Source organism: Hyperolius riggenbachi, chromosome 1 (genome assembly GCF_040937935.1).
Source record: "Hyperolius riggenbachi isolate aHypRig1 chromosome 1, aHypRig1.pri, whole genome shotgun sequence".
Classification (NCBI taxonomy): Eukaryota; Metazoa; Chordata; class Amphibia; order Anura; family Hyperoliidae; genus Hyperolius; species Hyperolius riggenbachi.
The window spans coordinates 582,359,683-582,386,778 of record NC_090646.1 but is presented as its reverse complement, the minus strand read 5'-3'; the positions used below and the strand labels follow the sequence as shown (position 1 = coordinate 582,386,778).

General features: G+C 44.1%; 1 protein-coding gene across 2 annotated transcripts in view; it reads right to left on the bottom strand.

Moving 5' to 3' along the window:
- TNPO1 (transportin 1) overlaps positions 1–27,096 on the bottom strand; it is a 105,566-nt gene that overhangs the window by 53,854 nt on the left and 24,616 nt on the right. For both annotated transcript variants that reach the window (XM_068248249.1, XM_068248259.1), the window contains exons 3-6: positions 13,422–13,571; positions 7,205–7,311; positions 5,685–5,818; positions 2,483–2,564 (exon numbers count right to left, since the gene is read on the bottom strand). In XM_068248249.1, the coding sequence (XP_068104350.1) occupies positions 2,483–2,564; positions 5,685–5,818; positions 7,205–7,311; positions 13,422–13,571 (473 nt within the window). The remainder of the gene's footprint in view (positions 1–2,482; positions 2,565–5,684; positions 5,819–7,204; positions 7,312–13,421; positions 13,572–27,096) is intronic.

The window sequence follows — 27,096 nt, the reverse complement described above, 5'->3', positions numbered from 1 at the left end:
CTGTGAACAGTATTGACCTGAATACACGTTAATACTCTTCTGCACTGTATACTAGACCCTTGCTTATTGCACAGAAATCCTAGGGAAATTGAACGCCTGGGAGGTTAAAATAAAGAAAACATTTTAAAGAAAACCTGAGTTTAATGGAGTGAAATGTGATGCCTCTGGATGCTCCTCCATACCACAGCTTGTGGCCGGACCCTGTGAAAGCTTGCGGCTGCGCTCCTGTACACGAAGGATTGCGCCTGCACAGTAGCATGGAGCCGCTAAGGATCAGGGGAGAAAGCCGAGCCCGAGACTGTGCTACTGAGCAGGCGCAAGATATCTGCACAGTGCTCAGTCAGCAAGCCCTTGTCAAAGTTTAAGGGGTGCCAGCACAGAAACAGCAAGGTGGAGAGGGAATATCCAGAGGCTTCCCTCTATAGAGGCAAGTATATAAATTGGGCAGTTTTCCCCCTACAGGTACCCTTTAAATGAGAGCATTTTCAAGTTTTATTTTTTTACTGTTCTCCCTCCATGGGATACAGAGAAGCCAGCAGCATCAACTGGGCAAACCATCAGCAGGCATATTTATAGCATTTCAGCTGCATTGCATTCCAATACTTCAAGAATGAATGTACTGCTGGTGTCAATATCTGCAGCTTCCAACATAATTGTCAGCCACATGAGTCAGACGAGCCTACTGCACAGAAGTGGGATGTAAGGGACACAAATTACTATCCAAGCTGAATGCTGTCTTCTCACGCTGCGCCTTGTAACAACTCAATTCTATAACTGCATACAGCTACAAAACAGCAGCTCCCTACAAGGACTGTATAAGAGTCAGAACACTGCCATAAAAGTCTGCTTTGTTCTGCTAATGCAGTATCATTCTCTTGCTTTCCTCACATTTCGGAGTCATCACATAAGATTTGCGATTAAGACCGTGAAGACTGACAAACTTAAATTTATATACTTGTTACCAGCACTCAATTGGCCCCATCAAATTCTCCCTCTGCTCTAAAAGTCCCAGTGTGATAAATCTTCAGTGACCGTAACAATTGTGTCATGAAAAAAAAAAAGTTACTAAAATGGTTAAAAAAATGTTTTCACTTCTTTTTGAAGCGGTTGAGAAGGCTGAACAAGGAGTTCTCAAAGCAAAACTGAAAACTGATATAAAAAAAAAAAAAGTTTCACTTACCTGGGGCTTCTGGCAGCCCCCTGTAGCCGACCTGTGCCTGCGTAGTCTTGGGCCGATCCTCGGTTCCCCCGCCTCACTCACCTTTTTTTTCCCGTAATGGAGGTCGACTTTTAAGTTGACCTCCATTGCGCCCTGGCCACGTGTGTCCTAGTACACGTTCCTGTAGCCAGGAGCACCCTTGCACAGGCACAGTACGAGAAAATCTCTACTGCGCCTGCACAGTACGCGTCTGGCTACGGGAACGTGAACGAGGAGGTGCACAGTTCCCCTGAACTGCACAAAGTGAAAGTGAGCCACGGCGTGGGACCAGAGCATCAGTGAGTGGCTGCGTGGGAACGGGTTGGCTGCAGGGGGCTGGCAGAAGCCCCAGGTAAGTGAAACTTGTTTTTTTCATCATGTTTCAGTTCCGCTTTAAGCACTTTTCAGTGTCTGATCAGGCAAACTCTGCATCCCGTCTACATGCAAAGCCGCTCAGATTGTTGGATGATTTGTTGATATGCTGTACATGGAAAGGCGTGACACTCGCTGTCAGTGCCTCTCAGAAGCTCACCATGTTCTTCTTACAACGATTCCCTCTAGTTCTGACTAGATCTAGTCAGACTTGTCTCTCCAGAAGCTGAAAGCCTTAGGACCCTTTTTCATTATATCAGTTCCTGTCAGTTATAACTGAAAGGACAACTAATGTGCAAAGTAATGTCCATGTTTGGCGAAAAGCAAATGCAAATTTGCATGAGCAATGCCTCTTAATTGAGCCAATCAGGCAAAGTTTGCACCCACATCCATCAGGTTTCGCTTGGTGAAGAACACACACCTGTTGCAGTAACGTCCACATTTCCCTATGGCTTAAGTGGGCAATATTACTGGTTAACGGGACACAAAAGGACGTGGGGAGGAGAGAGAGAGATTAATGTGCAGACTACACGAGAGGCAAGTATGATGTGTGTGTCTATTTTGACTCTTACTTTTCAGCTCAGGTTTGCTTTAGGCTAGTTTCACACACGTGAGGTGTGATTTTCCTGTGCCATGAGTGCACCGCTGCAGGACAATCACACCACACCATTTCGTGTGTGTGTGTGTGTGTGTGTATATAATACAGCCCCAGCAGGGCATCTCCCCAACTCCGACAACACCTCCCCATCTCCCCTGTGACATGCTCCCTGCTGGGCAGGAAGTAGGTCACTGGATTTTTGACAATCGATGCAGGCGCGCTGCACTGCTACTGGAAAAATATACAATGCAATATAGTAGAAGACAGGTGAGGCATCAATCCATGCAATTAGGTTTATTCAGGAAAATCCTTACCTCTATAAAGGAATCAATGTGCTGCATTAGAGCTTGTGTTCTCCCAATGATAAACTGGTTGACACAGGCAACCGCATGCGACCTATGTCGAAAGAAACAAGGCAGTCATGAATTTAAAGCTGTAAAAGTAATAGATTTACCGAAAATAAAACAAGAGGGGCAGAAAGGCAGAAACTCTACAACTGCATGAGCATGGCATTATCTAACTATTAACATTCAGTACTCCCAAGCAGCGCTTCCCAGCCCCGACTCGTGCAAACCTAACTGTTTTGCAGGAAACCACACATGTTCATAAAATAAATAAAAAGTTCACAGGTGGGGTAATTAGTGCTTGTTAACTACCTCTGTGGTTTTCCATAAAATATGCACTATAGGTGGGCCTTTAGGACAGGGTTTGGAAACGGCATTAACCACTTCCGGATTCCGGGTGGTTTGGCTGATCTGTGCTGCGGGGGCTCGTCAGCCCGCAGCACAGATCAGAAATCAGGCAGGGCGATCAGACCTCCCCCCTTTTTTCCCCACTAGGGGGATGTCCTGCTGGGGGGGTCTGATCGCCGCCGCGCTGCTGTGCCTAGCGGGGGGGGGGGGGGGGCTCCTCAAAGCCCCCCTCCGCAGCACTAGTCCTCCCTCTGCCTCCTTCCCTCCCTCTCCCGTCCCCTGTGTGCGGCGCAGGACGGAAAGCCGTCCTGCGCCGGATAGGATAGGCTTTAGCCTATCAGATGGCGGCGATCCCCGGCCAATCAGAGGCCGGGGATCGCCGATCTCCTCTACGGCGCTGCTGCTGCGCAGCGCCGTATATATGTAAACACCGGGGAAGATCTTCCCCGTGTTTACATTTACCCTGCGAGCTGCGATCGGCGGCTCGCAGGGTGTTCACGGAGACACCCTCCGTGAACTGACATGGAACGGCCGCTCATACGAGCGGCCGTTTCCATGCTATCCACTTCAGGATTTAGGGGCGTAGTTAAGCGTACGCAGAATCCTGAAGTGGTTAAAGCATAACTATTCTACAAATATTAATACAGTTATTTGTTGACCTATAAGGTGCACCAAAAGTGATTAGATCTACTAGACTGTTCAGATATAGAGACCTGGTCATTAAGGCCTAGAACCCCTCCAACCCATGCTCGCAGTTGTAAATAGAAGTGATGTTATGGGTTGTCTACCTAAAGCAGGGGTGTCAGTGTGCCGAAATTGTACACTATGTAAAAACAAAGAAGGAGCGCTCTGAAACTTCCGGCAGTTAAAGGCTGGTATACCATATAGGACAGCTCTCACCTCATAATGATGCGGCTGGCAGAACCTACACAGCCGGTCAGCGTTTATGTCCCCTTATGGAAGCCAGGGACAGGGCTATATGCGATATCCTGGAACTCCACGGAGTACAGGTGACGTCACTTCCTGATATTCACTATAGCAACCCGGCATGCCACTCGTATGCAGACATAAGCGGTGGATTCACCGCTTATGTCTGCATACGAGCGGCATGCCGGGTTGCTATAGTGAATATCAGGAAGTGACGTCACCTGCACTCCGTGGAGTTCCAGGATATCGCAGATAGCCCTGTCTCCGGCTTCCACAAGCAGGAAGCAAACGCTTACCGGCTGTGTAGGTTCTGCCAGCAGCATCATTACGAGGAGAGAGCTATTCTATATGGTATACCAGCCTTTAACTGCCGGAAGTTTCAGAGCGCTCCTTCTTTGTTTTTACATGTTGTTGCAAGTGGATCTCAGAGCTGCCTGAATATATTGGAGCTACACAGACCAGATTGCACACTAAAGGAAAATCCTCATGCCTAAGTTTTGTTGAAATTGTACACTGGGACCTAGTCGCAGGCCAACCTCAATGTCGACTGGCCACTTTCCTCCCTTATTCCTAGGTTTCTAATGTCCCCCCTCCAACCACTATACAGTCCACTGGTGTCTAGTGGTCCTCCTTCCTCTATACAGTTCCCTGGTGTCTAGAGGCCCCCACCCTCCCCTATACAGTTCCCTACCTCCTCCATATGGCTTCCCTGGTGTTCTAGGGCTTCACCTCCAATATAGCTTATTTGGTGGTGTAGAGTTGGCCAAACATATTGCAAAGTGGGGAAACTACTTAAGGGTTAAATTTATTGGCTCTGAAGGCCAGACTTGACCCGCGGGCTGGAGAATGACATGTGTGACCTAAAGACAGCAAGCAGTAGACAGAAGGTGGGACTCCTGATGGCAGAGAGTTAAAGGCAACCTGAGGTGAGAGGTATATGGAGACTGCCATGTTTATTTCCTGTAAAACAATACCAGTTGTCTTGACTGTCCTATCATTCTGGCATCATGTCTGAATCTCACGCCTGAAACAAGCTATGCAGCTAATCTTGTCAGATTTTTGACCAAAACTTCCGATGTGCACGTCTGTTCAGGGTCTGTGGCTCAAAGTATTAGAGGCTGAGGAAAAGCAGGACTGCCAGGCAACTGGCATTGTTTAAAAGGGAAAAAAAAAGTCAGCCTTCATATCACTCACTTCAGGTTCCCTTTAAAGCGGTATGGTCACCATAAAAATCAAAATTTCAACAGCAACTTATCTGATTGTATTAAGTGATAAAGATGCTAAATCCTGCATTCAAAACTTTTTCTGCTGTTATGGTTTGTAGTCATCACATACTATAGGAGCACTGGCCCTAGTGCCAAACAGTTGAATGCTGGGAGTTCTTTTTATCTATAATATATTCCTCCTCTTCCATTTATTTCCCTGCCTAGCTGCTGCTCTGATTATTTGTGTTTACAAGCAAGGCTGAGGTGACTCAGTGATTGGATGTTTAAATAATAAAAAAAATAAAAATTAAATAAAATAAAAAGACAGTGCAGTTGTTAGTATACACCTCAGTGGGAGTGTCTGAAGACTCTGGGAGGAGGGCAGCTAATGAATACACAATGAGCAAGAGAAGGGAGGGGGGGGGAACAAGAGTCAGTGAGGATATGATGTCAGCATTAGCTTGGCAAGATGGCCACTGTCTAGAATAGGATTTTCTGCTTTTCCTTTATAAAATTCACAGGAATCATTACATGGATAGCGCGCCCCCCCCCCCCCCCAATCATCCAGTACATGGTTACAAGACTACTCAGAAGTGTCAGAAAGCTGCCAGGAGAACATGAGGTCACAACAAAGTAATTTACAAACAATGTGTGAGAAAGACAGGGGAAGATTAGGCAAGTGTTACCCTTACCTTATTTTTGGACTACTGTGTTTGAAGAACTGTAAAAACTTTGGAATCATAACATTAAGCGGCCTTTCCAACACATCACTGTCTAGAATTTCAGCAGAATCTTCACAGATTTTCTGAAGAGCTCCGAAAGCTCCCTGTGGTTGAACAAAATGAATGCATGACGTATTATCCAATCTAGGAAGTATTGTTGGTGCATATTTCTTTATTGTTCTAATTATCTGACACGGTTGAGACTGGAGAATAGTTAGCTCTGGATTACAACACTTTGCACCACTAACATTCAGCAAGTCACACCTTTCTATGACAACTAAACAGACTTGCCATTAGACTGCTTTGGAGGCTGCCATTTGGCATTCTATCTTCAAAGTGAACCTATGTGCAAATGCGTATGGAGACAGCCCTGAGTTGTAAATGGTTTCTGTGCCTTCTCCCCTCAAATTGCTCTCGCTGGTCAGCTGCCATCATATCTAGTTATGCGACGTTAGTGACACTGGTCTTCAGATTGTCTAGTTGGGAGTTATACTGTGCCTATAACCCAGAACCTCATTTGTTAAGAGCATTTATGCTTGTTAAAATAGCAACCACTTTAATTTGCAAACCCCTACTCTAAAAACTCCTCAGTTTATGGTACCTCCAACTGCTACCATCCCCTCCATTTTAATACACATGTATTTTTCATATTGTTAAAGAGCAGAGAGGTTCCTTGAAAGCACCAAAGTTAAGTGATCGAACTCATGAGAGCTATGGGCAGTTAAATCAAATGTCCAAGGAAAAATAGGGGAATAGTTCTCACAGTGTTCTCCCTGGGCTCTTTTAGCCGGGTGCTCCACCCGGCTAGTTTTGATGAGTACCCGGCTGTCATCGGCTCTCCTCCTCCTCTGCTGTAAACAGAGTTGTGCAGAGAAGCGCCGGCCCTGCATTCTGTCATGACGCCCCACCCGGCTAATTTTTCATGCCACCCGGCTGGAAAAAATTTCTGGGGAGAACACTCTATTGCACATTCTTCATGCACTACCTGTACCATGTTTGAAGGTTAGGAACGCCTTTGCGTTCCACATTACATATTCTCAGTGAAATCACAACAGACCTGCAGGAAATCTGTATGTAGAGTTGACGATAGTACAGGGTAGTGCACATAAAACCGGCTCCGGCTACCTGCCACCAATGCAAGTATATAGGCAGATGCTGGACAGCCTATCCCTGCGCACCTGTTACTAGTTCCCTGCTGTGAGTCCCCTCTCTGGCTTTAATGAAGCCAATGTCGCCTAGGAAACACTCACATGCCAGCAAATGCAGGCAACACAGGCTTCAATATATCTCAGGACTACACACAGAGTAGGGTAGACAGCAGGGTGCCAGTAATAGGCACGACGGGACGGTCGGCATCTGTCTATATCAGGGACAGTTATGTGTTCCACCCTGTACTAGAACACAATGCTGTTCACTAAAAAGAGTACTCTGCAAGCACAGTATCCTTAATAGTACTACAGGTAGTATTACAGGTACAAAAATATTCTCACCTCACATGTGTTATAATCTTCAGAGTCTAGCAGACTACATAGTTTCGGTAACAGTTCTGGCCAGTTCTGTAACTCCCCTTTAGAAGCGATTGTTGTTATAAGGATGCCTAAAGACAGAAAAGGGATAATTTATTAGCAATGAATTTTTGGTTAGGTTTCATCATATTCAAGTTTTCCACAGCCAAGTTTAAAGTGTACCAGCGATGAAGCACCCTCATGTATTTTACCATATATATCAGTGGGAACATTAGAGAAAACACCTACCCTGCTCTCCATTTCATCCTTCACTGCTCAGCCTGTTTGTTATCAGCCCTGATAAAATCTCTGACTGAGCATTCAGTCTGGCTTTGCTAGCGGAGTCTGTCTTCTCTGATGTATTTTCAAAGCCCAAGCCTGCCTCCTCTTGGCTCTGCTTTCCTGTTCTGTATATTCAGCATCACAAAGAGCTGTGATCAGATGGGAGGGGCCGCTAATGTAAGGGTATATTGAAAAACTTTTTTTTAATCTAGATTTGTTAGTCATAAGAGGTTTTTAGAAATGGTGATTTCATTTTGCACACAGCCCACTAAATAATATGCTTTTCTGATGAACTGAGTTTTGCATGGAATTTTAGTAAAAAAACAAAACAAAAAACGGCACACCAGAGTGGTGAAAATACCAGGTCTAGTATTTATTTAGTAAAATCTATCGGGGAATAGGTTTATTTTGTGCCAAAGCGTTCATCTCTGGTTTCCTTTAAAGAGAACCTGATATTGAAATCTTAATACGACCCAGAGGCATGTCATGTGCACAATGACATGCCTCTGTGTCGTTTCTATCGCCACTGCCAGAAGCCCCCCCCCCCCCCCCCACACACACACACGCGCTGCTGTCCCCCCTGAAAATATCGCCAGGCTAGCGACGATCTGCTAGTCTACTTTGTTTACCTGAGGCTTGTCAGTCAGCCTCCTCAGTATCGCCGCCTCCATGACAGGCTCTCCCCGCCTCCGCTAGCTTCCTCCAATCGGAAGCCAATCGTGACCCAGGGGAAGCAGATTGTCTCTAGCCTGGCAATATTTTCAGAGGGGACAGCAAAGCGCAGGGCGGCTGGCAGCGGCAACAGAACAACTCAGAGGCATGTCATTGTGCACAGCACATGCCTCTGTGCCCTATTAAAGTGGATCCGAGGTGAACTTTTACACATTGCATAATTGTGTTCCTTTCCTACTGTTTATAGGGCATTCCTCAAGCCAAATACTTTTTTGTTTTTGTTTTAATACTCTAATTCCCTATAAATTAAATAAGCCACGTCCACGGGTTCTGAGAGCCTTGGCAGTAGCAAGGGCTCATGGGAGCTCAGTCTGGGCAGGAGGAGGGGGAGGGGTTACTAGCCATTGATTTCAGAGGCAGAGGGGAGGAGGAGAGGGGATTAGGCTGATGGCTCAAGATGCAGATAAGCCTGCCTCTGTGTAATGTTTACAAACAACATGGCTGCTGTCACAGTATCACAGGAATAAATAATCATATTCTATTAAAACTGTTTGCAGCTATATTTGCTGTGTAAACCATCTAAACTTTAGATAAGATATATAGACAAGTTATTTGTTATATAGTTAGTTTTTCATCTCGGATCCGCTTCAAGATTTCAATATTCCGCCTCGGGTTCTCTCTAAAGCAATCCTGAAGTTAATAAAATATAAGTTAAATACTTGCCTCATTAGTGGGAAGCCTCTGGATATTCCACAAACATCCAGGATCCTTATCCAAACCACCCAGCCAGTGCTGGGTACCTATTTTCTGGCTGAGAGCGAGGTCGTGAACATGGCTAATAGAAGGAAGCACTTGTGTATGGGTTTTTTTTTCCTCCATTCACAAGTGCTTCCCTCTACTGGGCATGCGTGGTAGTTACTTGTGCATGTCCAGTATGTAGACGCACTCATTCACGGCAATGTTCCCAGCCAGAAGAAGCCTATTCAACCTGCTGGGCCCAATATGTATAAGATCAGGGGTGTCAAACTCAAATATACAGTATTTGACAGTACAAGCTGTGGCCTAACCTTGATATCTAGTGGCCACCTCCCTCCTTTATACAGTTACCTGGTGTTCAATGCCCCCCTCCCTCTCTTATACAGTTCCCTGGTGTCTAGTGGTTCCTCTCCCCTCTTCAGTTCCCTGGTGTCTAGTGGCCCCCTCACTCCCCTATAGAGTTCCCATGTGTCTAGTGGCCCATCTTCCTCCAACATATGGCTTCAGTGGTGGTCTAGTGCATTGCTTCCATCTCCCCACCCAAATATAGCATTCATGGTGGTCTAATGACCTGACATTAATCATCAAGGGATATCACATGCATGTAAAAGGTGTCTAACATTCACTTACGGTGAAAAACACCAAATTCTTCCCCTAGGCTCAAAGTGGCAGAATGAAGCCACTGCTCCGTATACCTCACACGGTCCGCGGAACCTTAATAACCGCTTCTCCAGCGGTAGTCAATGGTGGCGATTGTATCCCTTAAATGAGAAATGCTGGTGCTACATCCACAGAAAACCCATGTGCACGTGACATCAGGATGCTGCACATCACCAAGTAACATTAATGCGCCTAACAGCATGCAGCCAGCCGTCCCACCAACCCAGGATCCACCCCTCCCTTACCACTTCCTTTTGGCTCCCGTTGTCTTTCTTGCACCACCCCTTCCTCTCACTTCATAATTTTAGAGCTTAGCCATATAGACTTATTGCTCAAGTGCTTGTGGGCCAAACATAATGCAAAGTGGGGACATCACTTGCAAGCCACATTTGATGGTACTGTGAGCCAGATATAGGGATAGAAGGGGTTCCTGGATGATTGATTTGCACGCTCACAAGAATATGCTCTCATGCAAAGGGTTAACTAATTTTGTTGCTTTGTTGGCCACACACACCCTTTTGCCTTATTTTAACATCCTAACTTGAGGTGATGAGCCTAGAGTCTAAGTTTTCTTCCCCTAGAGTCCTTAAAGTGAACCAGAGACAAAGCACCCTCATTTTACCATATATATCAGTGGGAACATTAGAGAAAACACTCACCCTGCTCCGTTTCATTTTTAACTGTTCAGCTTTCTTAACAGCCCTGATAAAATCCCCGACTGAGCATTCAGTCTGGCTTTGCTCTGGAATTTTAATAGCAGAGTCTTTCTTCTCTGGTGTCTTTTCAAGCCCAAGCCTGCCCCCTTGTGGCTCTGCTATAATGACTCAGCTATAAAGATTCCTGAGCAAAGCCAGACTGAATGCTCAGTCAGGGATTTTATCAGGGCTAATTAGAAGCAAGCTGAGCAGTTAAAAATGAAACAGAAAACAAGGTATGTGTTTTCTCTAATGTTCCCACTGATATATATATGGTAAAATACACGAGGGTGCTTCCTATCTGGTTCACTTTAAGCCTTGGAGAACTTCTATACACACACACTAGAGATTGTTGGCAGAGGTGACACCGACCGACTTGGACTAAAACAGCCTAGTGTGTGGACAAAGCTTTAGGCCTCGTTCAGATAATTTAGCGCAGATGGCTGTGTGATCAGAACGCAACACGTACGAACACACGCCATCTACGCTACTATGCGTTGCACTGCAGATCCCATTCACTACAGTGAATGGATATGTGCTGCAATTCCCGAATCGCATGCAGCAGTGCGATAGCGCATCGCACTGCTGTGCAGCAGTGCGATAGCGCATCGCACTGCTGTGCAGCGCATATGATGGGAACGATAGAAGGGCTGTCTATGCCCGTCTACCGTTCTTGCGAAATGCGCATGGCAGCGCTTCTAGTCTGAACAAGGCCTTAGTCCTCTCCATTCCTCAAAGCCAAAACATCTCCAAGTCATGTGCCTCTACTTATACAGCATCTTTAACCACTTTGTCCACAGGTCAGTAGATATACGTCCTCTGGGGCTTCATCTAAGCCACAGGTCAGTAGATCTACTGACTTGTATAGAAGCAGTGCTGTGCAGTATTGGGCTTGCTCCTGTGCACATTTCTGGCACTGTCTGATGCAGCGCTAATTGGTGAATGGGAATATAAAAGTTTCCTGAGCTAATGAGATTATTTTTAATAGTAAAAATCACTTTTATTTTCTCATTTCATAGTGAAAAACACACTCTGTAGCATTATTTCAGAATCAAATATCTTCACCATAAATTGTGACCGGAACATAATCTGAGTTTTGTGATAAGCAGTAAGAATAGCCAAACAAAATGTGTGTTTTTTATTTACAGTAGAACTTTTTATTTTCAAATTGGAATTGGTAAAACTGAGAAGTACATGTTTTTTTCTATTTTTGTCTTTGTTTTCCCATTAAAATTAATAGAAAACAAAATTGTTTGAGGGGAAAAAAAAGGTATACAATGAAAGCCTAGTTTGTCTTGAAAAAAATCAATATATATTTCATTTCTGTGTCATAAGTAGGGACAAAGTTATTTCTGATTAAATAAGGACATAGATAAACTGTCAAAACTGCTCTGGTCAATAAGTGGGAAAAAAGGTCTGGATACAAAGTGGTTAAAATAAACCTTTTGTATTTCAGGAAACCAACAGTGCATTAGCGCATGCCCTTATGATCTGTCTAGACTACTACAATAGCTCTTATAAAAATGCTTTATAATCTGCCATGAACATTGCTGCTGCCACCCTCACATACTCTGACCTATAATCCTCCCCACATCTTCTCATACACGGATACAAGATTCCACTAGCAGTTCTCATTCCTCTAAAACCTATGTTCAATGCATTGTACCACTTACCCATTGGGCTCAAGGTGTACTTGAACCTATAGCTCACACATAATAGGTTTTGAGATGGTAAACCATACAAAAGTACTTGCGTTTTAAGCAGTATAGAATTCATGATGAATCAGCTGCTCTCAATCACACAGTATGCACTTTTTCATTGAACAGACAAGTCATTCTGCTAGATGGCTTAACATAAGTACCCATACATATTTATAGGATACACAAACCTACCTGAGCATTTCTAGCTCAAAAGCTTCAAGGAATGTTTGAAAAGCATTTATCCTGGATTATGCAGTACTAATTGTATATACACAAAGGTACTCGAAAATGTAACAATAGGTGCACTCTACCAATGCAGTCATTAATAAAGGTGAACATGCTACAAAAATGCTGAGAAACACTACTCTGGAAACATTCAGAAAGTTGCCAGGTTCAAACAAAACCCAAAGTATCCAAGTCTGAAAATTCCCACCACTATCATTAGCTAGAATATACCGTAGTTCCCATCACTTTTAGCACCTGTCATTTCCTTTACAAGTTCTATGGAATCCTCCCCCACACATTAAAAGGGAAACCGCAAACCTTGGATATAAAAGAAAAAAAAAAAATACCAAAAAAAAAAAAAAAAATTTACCAAAAGAGGGAAGCCTCTGGATGCTGTAGAGCAGGGGTGTCAAACAAATACAAAGTGGGCAGAAATTGTACGCTGCGACCTAGTCGTGGGCCAACCTCAATGCCTCCTTCCTCCCTTATAAAGTTCCTAGGTGGCTTCCTTCCTCCACTATACAGTTCCCAGGTGTTTAGTGCTTTCCCCCTCCCTCCTCCATATGGCTTCCCAGGTGTTCTAGGGCTTCACCTCCAATATAGCTTTCCCTGGTGGTCCAGAGTGGGCCAAACAATGCAAAGAGGGTAAACTACTTGAGGGCCAAATTTAATGTCTCCAAGGACCAGATTTGGCCCATGGGCCGGAGTTTGACATACATGCTGTAGAGGCTTCCTATGTCCTCACCAGGACCCTCCAGAAGATCTGAGCTGCACTCCTCTGCGCTCTAGGTATGAGCATGGCCATGCTATACCCGCGCAGCAACGCCTGCACAGTAACACAGAGCTGCTCATGCAGAAGCAGCTCCAGCTTACTGCAGAAACTGCTATCATGACACAGGCGCAGTACAGCCACGCTCATGCCTTTTTTGAAGGGGTGAGCAGCAACGGAGGTTGGCGTGGGAAGCCTCTACAAGATCCAGGAGCTTCCCTTTTATGCATGTTGACACTGTCAGCATTTGTGACCATTTTCAAATTTGCAGCCAACATACCTTCTGTAATGTACAGAACTCCATGATGTTTGCCATTTATAAATCTTTTTTTTATATATTTTTGACAAGAAACCCACACTGAAGCTAAACCAATCCAACAAAAACAGTCAATGCATTACGTGAAGTATGTGAACAAGATACCAATATACCCCAAAGGACTTACCTACTGTTGCTCTGATTAGTGGGGATGAGTCACCAATGTTGTTCAAGCATTCACTCTTTATGAAGTCAGTCACGCCATTCGGGAAGTTGTGAAAATGAGCTTTCACATTATTTTTCAAGATCAGCCCACTAAGGGAACGTGTAGGCTCATCTGGAAGAGAAACATTTCACATAGTGTTACACATGGCTTTCATTAGAGCCCGTTCCACATAAACAGCCAGGAACATCTACAGTAACAAGAAGATCAGAATGTTTCAGCAATAATCACAAAGTCGAGACAGAAATCTGGGATGGACAAATCGTGGAGCCGGGTGGCAAATGAACCTTTAATTTGAAACGGAACCTGGGGTAACACGACTACAGAGGATACAATATCACAAAGTTTTATAAACTACTTACCTGGCTAGTGTCCTCATTTGGCTATACTGTATAAACTTCTGTTGAAGCTGGCGCTTACACGTGCATGATTTGCCCACAATTTGTGTTGTCGGCTAGGATCAAACTTGACCCTGTGGGTGACACTGCAGGGCCCCAAAGCTGTACAGACATGTTACCTGGCAATAGCCAAGCAACAAGTGTCTATGAATGAGGAGGGAGGGACAACAGCACTGGGAATAGAGCAGCTTTGGCAGGCGCACCTAGTGACAGACCTTTTTCTCTCTTTGAGATCTCCCAATAAAACTTTAAGAGGGCGACCCATCAATTTGCAGAAGACCCGAGTGAGGATGGCTTTTCCTCACCTGCGCAACATTGAGGTTGCTGGTTTTGCAACTCACACTAGTGAGCAATTTTCATTTGCAATATATGGTACAGTAAATTACTAAACCAGAGGTACTCAAAATGGGTGCCCCGGCACCCTGGAGCGCCGTGAATAGGTCTCAAAGGTGCCGCGTCTGCCCGCCCAGTCATGTGTAACTGGCTTTGCCTGCATGCGAGGCAGGGCATTTCAGCACACTCTTCCCCACGCTGCGCCTGACTTGGGCGCCACCATAGACATTAAGTTATGTCTATGGCCTCGCAGCAGTGTAATTGGGGTGCCAGTCATCACTTTGATCAGGGTGCGGCGAGTGCAGTTATGGCAATCTAAGAGTTGCAGTAGGTTGTGCACGGTTATCCCGAAAGTGAGGCATACATTCATTGTAAATTATGCCTCATTGTGTGGTTGCACCGCAATGGTAACTCGTAGTGCGACCAGTTGAACAATTGCACCGCAATGCGATAAATGAAGTGTGAAAGGACCTACAGGTCTGGACAACGAAGCAGAGTTGTTTGGCTTCACTGGATGTAATTGTGGAGCTGAATGAAACTGCGCATTAATACTGCCACTTTAAGGATAAACTCACCATGAATACAGCATTTTAGAGATGATGATTTGCAACTTGAGGGAGGAAGTAATAGTCTTTATATAGATGGAATCTCAATTTGAACATTTAGCTCAATGTTAAACCTGAGGAAAGTGTTTGTAGTCTAATGAGTTTTAAGGAGGTGGTGTATTGCCAAATGGAGTTGTGTATTTTAAAAACATAAAAGTGTAAAATATAGCATCTGGACTACACTACAAAACTATAGTTATCCGAAGAGCAACCACTTCCTTCAGAAGGTGACATCACCTCAAGGACAGGAAGTACCTGCCCCGGACAACTGCACATCCTGCATGTTTGTTGGATCTTGCAGCACAACAGGACATCAGGAGGAGCTGCTGGTCGGAGCTTCAAGATAAAAGGATATATGCACAAGTGTACATTTGAGTGTATGGGCTACACTACAGACTATTGTTATCTGAATAGCAACCCTTTCCTTTTAAGGACACCTGAAGCATGGGAGATGTGGAGGCCGTCATATTTAGATTATAAGCTCGCAAGGGCAGGGCTCTCTCCCCCTTTTGGGTCTTGGAATTCATCATACATTTTATTCATTATGTTCCCTCTAGAGTGTAAGCCTTTGGGCAGGGTCCTCCTCCTTTTGTGTCCTACCTGATCTTGCACCTCCATTACTGTGAACCCATGCTATGCATCTGAGTGAACCTAACTTGCCTAATCTCCATGCTCCATCCAGTGACCTTGTACTCATACTGTGCTGCGTGATCTGTTCTTTCTTGTATTCCTGTATTGTCATATTGCTGTATGTCACCCCCAAATATTGTCTGTAACCTAAACTAATGTCCAGCGCTGCGTAATATGTTGGCGCTTTATAAATACAATAAATAATACTCTCGTCACTGTAATTACAAATTCTGTATTTTGTATGGATTCTGTATTTGTATAGTGGTGTATACCATTTGTATATTATTATGCACCCCATATTCGGTTCTTACTGTGTACATCTCCACGTAAAAATGTTGGTGCTTTATAAATCATAATAGTAATAATGCATTTCCTTTTAATTAACACCAATTGGCTGGTAGTTCTGTTGATCTTGCATGCATCAGTAGTGTCTGCATCACACACCTGAACAAGCATGCAACAAATCCAGTCAAACATTTTATCTGCATGCTTGTTCATAGTCCAGTGATCTCCCCAGGCTCATTTAGCAGGGTGCTCCCTTTGGCTAATGTTTGTGAGCACCCAGCTGTCATCAGCTTGCCTCCTCATCCTCCTATGCTGTAAGCAGAGTTGCGCAGTCCCCGCATTACCCCCTCGTACACCAACCGTCTTTTTAATGCAATCGGCTGGGGAAAAAATGCTAGTGAGAGCACTGTGGTCTATGGCTAAAATTATTAGAGGCAGAAGATCAGCAGAACGCATTCATGAAAAAAGGCCAATGGAAAATTTTGGCGCAAGGTGAAGCCAAAAGATTGCTCACCTTGCTCTAGTTAACTATTTTAATTTTTTTTTTAACTATTCCCATACTGATAACCTATTTGTTTTGTCCCCAAATTAATTTATGCTTTAGTTATGGCTGGCACCAGATTTTTTTTTATCTTAATTTGCGCCCTGGCTATTGCAAACACCCAAATTACTCAGCGAGCGCTGCTACAGCTGTAATTCGCATTACGGTCTATGGCAGCGCTCAAATTGTGAGCGCTGTTCGGCACCCAAATTACCTGTCTCACAGTAGGACAGCCAGACAATGCGCCTTGCTTAAAAGGAAATAAATATGGTAGCCTCCACATTCCTCACTTAAGATGTCCTAAAAGGTGACATCACTGCAAAGACAGGAAGTACCGGTACCTGCCCCGGACAACTGCACACCCTGGGTGCTTGTTGGATCTTGCAACGCAACAGAACACCAGGAGGAGCAGCTGGCCGCAGCTTCAAGATTTAAGGATACGTGTTTCTAGAATGAGTCTAGGCTACTCTATAAACTACTATTATCCTAAGAGCAACCTCTTCCTTTAAGGTGACATCACTGCAAAAACAGGAAGTACCTGCTCTGGACAGCTGCACACCCTGTGTGTTTGTTGGATCTTGCAGCGCAACAGAACACCAGGAGGAGCAGCTGGCCAGAGCCTAAAGATGAGCTGCTGCAACTGGTAAAAGATGGGGATCTGAGAAACCCGGTGAGCATAATTGGGACATTTTAACACTAAACGTTTTCAATATTATCCATAAGTTATGGTAGCCAAGGCAAGCTAACATGGAAGGACTAACTTTCACATTTGCGTTAGCAGTCAGGATTTTCCGGACCGGATCCGGAAAGTATACTGTTCAAACGGAACGGACGTTTGGCAATCCAATGATACTCTATGGATGCGTACATACTCGTCCGTTCCACGCGGACCGGATCCGGACACTTTTCCAACTTGCTCTATTTTTCACGTACGTCGGATCCGGCCGCCGCACCCGGACCGGATCCTGACTGCACCATCCGCACAGCTGAAACCAATGAGAAACGGAAAGGAGGCAACACACTGGCTAGCAAATCTGGACGTTCTACCCACTTCCTATGCGTTTTCTATGGTCGTAGCGGCCATTTTGGATGGTACATGGGCCCAGCGTTTGAGGAGTGGAGCAGCAGTGACTTGTGGCTGGAGATATTTGGCAGCATGTCGGACAAAGAGGTGAGGCCCTACACACCTGATTCTACAGGTGCAGCAGCTACCTGCCTGGTGCACCCACCATCTCCTGCGAGGAGCATGCCTTCTTCCCACATAGTAATAGGTAAAAATCAAAAAGGAGACAATTCCCAGGTAAAATGAGTACAAAAACACTGGATCCATGGTCCAAACTGCAGTCTCTATATCCAAGGATGGTCTCCACACGTCAGGCTGTCTCCAACAATGACCCCAGGGCTTCTACAGACCTCCCAGACTCTAAGAATTTATACACTCTGTTATCTCTTTAAAAAACGGATCCGGATATCAACCGGATCACTAACTGATGAAAAAATGGATGCAAACGGAACGGATCCGTACCGGATCCGGAGTGCAACCGTACGCATCCGTTCCGGATGCGCACGGAACGGATCTGGACATCCGTTCGATTTTTTGCAAAAACGCAAGTGTGAACGGGGCCTAGAAAGGGCCCGTTTCCAGTATCGCAAATCTGCACGCAGATTCGCATAACCAATACAAGTTAATTAGCCTGTTTCCACTTGTTGGAAAAAGAGCGTTTTTCTGTGCAGGAAAAATTTGCACAGCAGAGCCATCAGAATTCACACACCACAAGGCGGTGTGCGATTCCCATACAATGTAATTAATAGGAAATTTGCATGCGTTTTCGCTATATGAATTTTCCATGCAAATTTGCGTACGTTTTCGCATAAAATCAGTGTAAGAGCACACAGACACTGACATGGTTCAATTCGCATACTTACTAACCTATGCAAATTTGTGGTAAAATGTGCACACGAATTTGCATCCGAATGCGTTTTCCGCACCACACAAATGGAAACGGTCCCTCAGAGGTCTCAGGCTTTTACACAGCAAACTGCAATTCCGATTTGTGATTTCCACTGGGATGTTAACAACACTAGAATAAACCTGCAGGGGGAAAAAAAAAATGCAGAGTGCAGGACTTTTTTAATCGCATCAAAAATCCAAATGGCATGTAGTGTAAAAGAGCCCTCAAACAGCTAAATGCCATTTAACCTTTAAGTATGATTATTAGTGGCAAATTGGAGTTCTGTGTGCAGTGTGGTAAAGGCGTTTGAGGTTTACACAACAGGAGTGATGATTTTTTTCATACAATTTTGAATCTTTTTAGATTATATGCACAGGGTATTTAGGTGACCAGTGACAATGCAATTTAAATGAACAATCGCCTTTCCAATCTGATAATTAAAATCAGATACAATCAGTCCATAAATAAGACAGAAATTATAACCAATCTGATCATTTTAGAGAATCAGTCTGCAAAACGTATTGCTAAGGCGATCATTAGGCTCCCTGCACACTGCATGCGATTCCGCTTTTTACATCCGATTCAGATTTTTAATCTTTACTGCATGCCGCGTTTTTTGATCCGTTTTCTGTTGATTGCATTCAGGGAAAATCGGAATTGGGAATCGGAATCCGGATTTGCAGTGTGCAGGGAGCCTTAAACCGGTTTTATATGATGCGAATGGCACCATCAACACTCTCCAATCCGGTAACTGTCAGATTGGAAAGTCCATGGTTAGTTTCCTTAAAACTGAACCATTATTGGCACCTTCAGACCGGGTTCTATGGTGTTTTTCCCAGTTTTGACTAGTAACTGAAAACGTTTGGTAACTCGGGAAGGTTTTATGAATGTACTCTTTTTTTAGTGAACCAATCATCTGGGCAACTAGTGAGAAGCACCTTAAGACCCCATTCGCACTGGAGCGTTTTGCCTGCGATTTCAGCAAAACGCTCAAGCGCTAGCGCTTTTTAACGTGCTAGTGCAATGAAACCCTATGGACCCGTTCTTACTTAGGCGATTTGTGTTAAATCGCTGGTGATTAACACAAACGCGTAGCCTGGACCATTTTCAGGCAATTTCCTGGCGATCGCTTTTCAGTGCTAAAGAAGCATTAAACGCGATTGCGGGTAAATCACGCCCGCAAAACTCAAGTGTGAATGGGGCCTAACTGGGGACACAAAATCAAAATAAACTGATTTTATTAGCTTTCCACGCTGAAAAAAAAGGCCTCATAAAAAGTTGTGTCTCCACTGGAACATTTCTGCCTCACATTTTGTTTTCAGTGGCCTTGTCATTGACATGGAAGTCTGGCAAGGTCTACCTATCCAACCTAAAAAAAACACTTGATAAAGGTTCAGGCCTTTTCTTCCTGTATCCAAAACTAAAGCTAGGTACACATGCTAGATTAAACTCGGTCATGGAGGCCGATAAAGACTGCCTCAAGAGAGAATCTAGCTTATGTGTGGGAGTTCACCCAGTCCTCCCCCTCTCAACATTGCGTCATTCAGTGCTCAAGCAACCCCCTTCTAACTGAACTCACTGTAAGTAACTAAGTCATGCACTGCCCCTCCATAGTAACAGACTCGTCACAAGCATGGAGGCTAGGGACAGTCTGAGCCGCCTAGGGCTCCCAGGTGTAATCTAAGAGATCAATCCTGATCCCTGTCTGGCTACAGTCCTCCTACGTGTGTACAAGGCATAAAAGGTTTCCACTTGAGGTCTTTCGGCTGGTCCTGCTTGCGACCACCAAAGCCCTCTGGCTCTGACCACCTGCCTTGGATGCTCATGAGCCTCCCCGCTGACCTAAAGGGAATAGCAACTGACAATGGCAGGACGCAGCCACTAGCACTGGAAAATGGCAGCCACAGCCAGTGGCTCAGTTATTTTCCCTGTCTACACACATGCTTACATTGCACCATCAGCGGGTACAACCCACCTTAGTACCTAGCGAACTAAATAGGATTCTGATGCAGCTCAAACAAGCCAAACTGCTGCAGTTACACTACACAAAAGCCATTAATATGAATTCAACAAAGCATCAAAATATTCACTAGTGTGGGAAGTTAACTACAAATCCACTTTGAAAAACTATTGTGTTTAAGTATTATACACACAAAAGCATGAACAAAATCTTTCAACTGGAACCCATAATGCAGAAAGATACGGTAGCAAGTATCACAAGTTAATTACATTTACATTACACAGACGCAAAGTAAAAAAAATAAAAATATGTGTCCCTTCTGGCAATGCTATTTAATTAGAAGGCGCTAATATAAGACAATCTAAGTGATCTGCTCGTGCTGCAATACATTAGTTGGCCAAGTTATCCAACAGATGGATCTTATTTTTCATTCCATTTGACTTACACAACCCTTATCAGGGACTAGAGCAGAACTCAACGGAAAAAATGAAACTAATTTATTGGCATGTAGATACATTTATAGAGAAAGAAAAAAGGCAGAAGCTGCACATATTTCACTAACATTTAGCATAGTTTAGACATGAGTAATACATACTGTACCATTCACTCCCAAGAAAGGCCAAGCTGTTTCACTTCAAGTGAAAAACACGCAGTTGACAAACAATTTACACTAGAATAAAATACATATACAATTTCATAGCCATAAAAAAAAAAAAAAACACACAAGGACGAGGGTGGAACCAGTAGCGATAGAGCTGTGGAAACTGTTTATTCCAGCTGAAAACTTTACTTGCTAGCAGTTATCCTGACCCTTTGCCGCTAAAGCCTCATACACACACTAAAAGGTTACTGGCTGAGGCGGCCAATCAAGGCTGCTGATAGTCTAGCGGTTGTACAGCAGCCCCAACACGTCACCATAAAACCCAGAGTGCTGGGTCATCTAAGCTGAGCGTAGGCTGAGCACATCATTAACCACCTTATCCACCTACGCGAAACAGCTTTGTTCATATTGTCTCTCCTTCAGAATGCATTGCTAGACTATAAGTTTCCAATTTTGTACTGATAACTAAGATTCTAAAGTGGCCTGGCCTGACCTGACCACCTCTGCAACACACTACAGGACATCCTTAGGAGGTCTTTATGTTTCCCTACCATTTCCTGTCCTCTTGTCTCACGGACAATCTCCTCTTCCACTTCCATCCACCCCTGATTTGTAGTGACACCACAACCTTCCACTTTACTCAATCCCCCTAGCTTGGAATTGGAGGAATGCACATCGAGAAAAAGTGCACAGCCCAATTCCAAGCTGCATACATTGTGCATTAAATCTGCATGCAAGCTAGTCCTTCAAAGGCCATTTTCCAGGAAGCTAGCAGTCCTTCTCTTAGGCAACATAAAACATGGCACTAAATTCCCAACCTATCATCTTAGCCAATTCATAACCATGACAGCCTAATCTTACTTAGCCTCCCAGTGGCTGAAATCTACTCTAGTTCTTGAGCCAGTAATTCCCAGAGTACACAGACTTATGATTTAGGAAAGAATTTTGGCCATCTCTTATGATAGGCTTGACCACTTCCAGAAAACCTGGGACCTGTGGATCACTTACATGGACAATGTAGGCATCGCCTACATATTAAATTTCTCCTAAATCACCCCCTCTCCATTTCTGGGAAATACTGGTTGTTATAGTTCGCTCACCCGATCAGGTGATTGAGAACCCCTCTCATACTACAATTCTTCGCTGGGTCCACATCTCTTTCCCACTAGTGTTTTGGTTATACAGTACAGTGGTTTGCAAAAGTATTCGGCCCCCTTGAAGTTTTCCACATTTTGTCACATTACTGCCACAAACATGAATCAATTTTATTGGAATTCCACGTGAAAGACCAAGTGGTGTACACGTGAGAAGTGGAACGGAAATCATACATGATTCCAAACATTTTTTTTTTTTTACAAATCAATAACTGCAAAGTGGGGTGTGCATAATTATTCAGCCCCCTTTGGTCTGAGTGCAGTCAGTTGCCCATAGACATTGCCTGATGAGTGTGAATGACTAAATAGAGTGCACCTGTGTGTAATCTAATGTCAGTACAAATACAGCTGCTCTGTGACAGCCTCAGAGGTTGTCTAAGAGAATATTGGGAGCAACAACACCATGGAGTCCAAAAAACACACCAGACAGGTCAGGGATAAAAAGGTATTGAGAAATTTAAAGCAGGCTTAGGCTACAAAAAGATTTCCAAAGCCTTGAACATCCCACAGAGCACTGTTCAAGCGATCATTCAGAAATGGAAGGAGTATGGCACAACTGTAAACCTACCAAGACAAGACCATCCACCTAAACTCACAGGCCGAACAAGGAGAGCGCTGATCAGAAATGCAGTCAAGAGGCCCATGGTGACTGTGGACGAGCTGCAGAAATCTACATCTCAGGTGGGGGAATCTGTCCATAGGACAGCTATTAGTCGTGCACTGCACAAAGTAGGCCTTTATGGAAGAGTGGCAAGAAGAAAGCCATTGTTAACAGAAAAGCATAGGAAGTCCCGTTTGCAGTTTGTCACAAGCCATGTGGGGGACACAGCAAACATGTGGAAGAAGGTGATCTGGTCAGATGAGACCAAAATTGAACTTTTTGGCCAAAATGCAAAACGCTATGTGTGGCGGAAAACTAACACTGCAAATCACTCTGAACACACCATCCCCACTGTCAAATATGGGGGTGGCAGCATCATGCTCTGGGGGTGCTTCTCTTCAGCAGGGACAGGGAAACTGGTCAGAGTTGATGGTAAGATGGATGGAGCCAAATACAGGGCAATCTTGGAAGAAAACCTCTTGGAGTTTACAAATGACTTGAGACTGGGGCGGAGGTTCACCTTCCAGCAGGACAACGACCCTAAATATAAAGCCAGGTCAACAATGGAATGGTTTAAAACAAAACATATCTATGTGTTAGAATGACCCAGTCAAAGTCCAGATCTAAATCCAATCAAGAATCTGTGGCAAGATATGAAAATTGCTGTTCACAAACCCTGTCCATCTAATCTGACTGAGCTGGAGCGGTTTTGCAAAGAAGAATGGGCAAGGATTTCAGTCTCTAGATGTGCAAAGCTGGTAGAGACATACCCTAAAAGACTGGAAGCTGTAATTGCAGCAAAAGGTGGTTCTACAAAGTATTGACTAAGAGGGCTGAATAATTACGCAAAACCCACTTTGCAGTTTGTTTGTTTTTTTAAATGTTTGGCATCATGTATGATTTTCGTTCCACTTCTCACGTGTACACCACTTTGTATTGGTCTTTCACGTGGAATTCCAATAAAATTGGTTCACATTTGTGGCAGTAACATGACAAAATGTGGAAAACTTCAAGGGGGCCGAATACTTTTGCAAACCACTGTATGTATGGATTCAGCCTGTTGGATGATGTTCTAATGAGCACATTTGTTTTCTTCGATCTAATTGTCATGAAGTGCCATCTGAACCCAGAATAGATTCCTCCCTGCTCATCATTCCAGATATGCCATATGTATTAGTTCCATGTAATTACTGACTGCAGAAGACCTCCTCCTTACTATTTTCTCCACCTTCTGATTGTTTGCCTTCACTTGTGCAAAGCTCAATAAAAATAATCTTTGAAAACAAATCTGCATGCAAGCTATGATTATTAGCATCTCATCAGACCATCTCTGTTTCCCAGATTTCCCCCTCTTTGCTACACACTATGCACCCAGATGAGAGTTCCCGCATTCACATATCCACTTTTGCATTGTAAAATCCAGTGCTCATTCCTTGAGTTCACCAAAATCATCATTTTGCTGTTTTTTGCGATGCATCACCTTGCCATTCCCGCACACTTGTCACTTCTGCACCTTTTCCCCACCTTCTCCTTTCAGGTTTTCACCTCCCCCTCTTACCAATATTTCTCTCCTATTTACACCTATTCTTAGCTCTATCCCTTCAACCCTTTTTTCTCATAGTTACTCCAAAGGCTGGATGCTTTTCAAATGCTCTCACCAACCACAAAGACTAATTGAAGTGAAGGGCGATATACCTTCTCTGACTAACCAAAAAGCCTGAGGAGGTACGTTGTTGGTTACAAAATCAAGTCAGCATGTTCCTACTGAACTTTAATACATACCGTACATCTTCCTAAGGAGCTTTTATTAAACAACCTGGATTTTACACTACTATTTATATATAATGGGTTGTAACTTTAATGCAAATGCATTTATGGAACTTTGCACATAACAGCAAGCAAGAGGTAACGGAACACCACTTTACAACGTAAGTGAGCAGAGGTTTTGATTGCCACTGGACATTTTTACTAGGCAATCAGGCCAGTTTCAAAAACCTGCACGTGGCCACGGCCCTGCCTGTGCGCTCACTGCCTGCCACAGACGCTGCCCATGGACACAGAGCACAGGGCTTTTATTATTAGGTAGGGTAGTACTGCATGTCTTTACTTTTAAAAGCCTTAACATGAAGGAACAATGTGTTACAAATAAACAAAAAGCAAAACAAAACACAGTGAGGCCTCTTTAACCTTACACCTAGCCACAATGGCCATTATAAAGCAGCTGGTAAAATGACACTTCCTGCAACGTGATGGAAGTGCTCCAGCTGACGCAGAAGCTGTGGCGCGTTACCACAAGCAAAGTCAATGTTAACATGCATATTTTTTAATTTTGTTTTCGGTGCACATCCACAGATGCCGATATTCAGATGACGTACTTCCTGACCAGCATTATACACGTGACTGAAGAGTGCAACTTTTTGATGCAGGTTGCCTCCAATTTCTCTGAACGCAGTCTGCCGCATATGGGAAAATGTATGCAATACTGAGGTGCAATGGGGTATTTGTTGCTACGCGTAAATTGCACTGCACCAATGTAAAAGCACCTTCTATGTATTCCCAAAGCATGCCAACTGGTCCAGGGTGCAGCAGCTCCACACGAACACACTATGCTCTGCACAGCAGACTTCCAATTCTACCATCGTCTCTCACCCACATGCAGAAGAATGAACTGTATTCCAATAACAAAATAAGAGAACTTCTTACTAACTGGACACAGAAGAAATGGATATACCGCTGCACTCAGACAGGAGACAGAGTTGGACCTAGGCAACCAGACCAGTGAGCTATACAAATGAAGAGGGTCCCGCTTCAATGTCTCCAATATTTCTTAGGGACTTATCCCAAAACAGCAGGACAAACAACGCCGACATGTTTCAGACCTGGGTCGGTCCTTAATCATAGCACGCTATGATTAAGGACCGACCCAGGTATGAAACATGTCAGCATTGTGTTTGTCCTGCTGTTTTGGGATAAGTCCCTAATAAACCTTTGAGACACTGAAACGGACCCTCTCTTCATTACTAGATGGACAGTGTGAACCCTAAAAAGGTCCCCTCTGTTGGCCATGAGTGACATCAAGCAAAATACTGCAGGTTCCCAAGCAGGGAATCCTGAGTAATCATGTCACCAAATGTCATGGAAAGGCAGGTGATCAGTTTTATCAGGTGTGATTACTATAATTGTAGCAGTTCAGAACTTTTTAAATTTACTAGACCTTAAACCAGTACATTACCAGTCACTAGAACAGTCCTGCATCTGTTATGCGCATGCACAGCCACAAGCAGGTACGTATGCGCACAGAATCTGCGTAGGTAAACCTGTGCATGCACAGTAATGCTGGGAATACACGGCTCGATTCTGAGCCATTTAGATGGCTCGATAGTTAATTTCCAACATGTCCGATCTACCGCCCGATCGTTTCCGTGCTCGATTCTGCATGGAGGACAATGGGAAAAGTTAAGAAAACCGAATGGAAGTTAAGAGAATCGCCTGCAGAATTGAGTGCGGAAAACGATCGGGTGCAGAATCGAACGGCAAAATCGAGCCGTGTATGCCCAGCATAAGGCCACACTGACAGACGCAGCAACTCTGCCATTTTGTTGGGTAAGATTAGCTGATGAAACAGATTGCATGCTTCTCCATGAGCTCCGGTACACATGAGCCACAGCTGGGGTTTTTTCACTGCTTACGACGCACATTTGAAGCTCTGGAGGGCCACCTAAAATGGACCTTGCGTTTGACACCTGAGACCTAGGTTATGCACCCAAAGGTGTGACTCATCTACCTGTGCAACATGAACTCAGTACTATTTGCATCTCATTCAGCACCCCTGCTATTTACGGTAGCTACCTGCTCCCTGAAAATGATTAACGGGCTCACAAATTCTACAATATTTCACCCACCTCTGCACTAAGAAAGTGGCCCATGTGCTGCCATTATAATTAGCATGCCGGCAAATAAGTACTTTAGGCACACAACTATTTAAACGGAATCCTTCAATTAAGAGCATGTCTGCCAAAGCCTGGGCACAGTGGCATTTCACAAAGGATAATCACTGTCAGAAGCTAATTTGTATTTCCCAGTCAGCCTACAATGGACTAGCAGAATGATGTAGAAATGCATAGAAAACCAGAAACACAAAATGTTCAACGTCAAAAAAAGCCTCTGACTAGGAAAGAACAAGATCTGTACACAATAGCTTCTATTCAAAGAGACTCCATTTAGCAGTGCCTTTTGTAAACTGGGCAGTTGTTAGCCAGTAGTGACTACACAAAGCAATTCTACATGTATGGGCAGGGCTGTAAAATTCATGTTACCTTTTGTGTCACATAAGATCATTACGTTGAAGACTGATGTCTCATCAGTCTACAAGACTGTCAGGTCTTCACATAGACTCGCGATGGTACAAATGCAGGACAGTCAAGCAGAAAGTACAGCTCTACAGATAATAATCCCTAGTCAATTAACAATTAAATCAATGCCATGAAGAGAGTTGTGAGAAAAGATACGTTTTCAGGTTCACCATGTGATATAAACAAAATGAACAATTCACACACCCAAAGAACAAATGAATCATTAC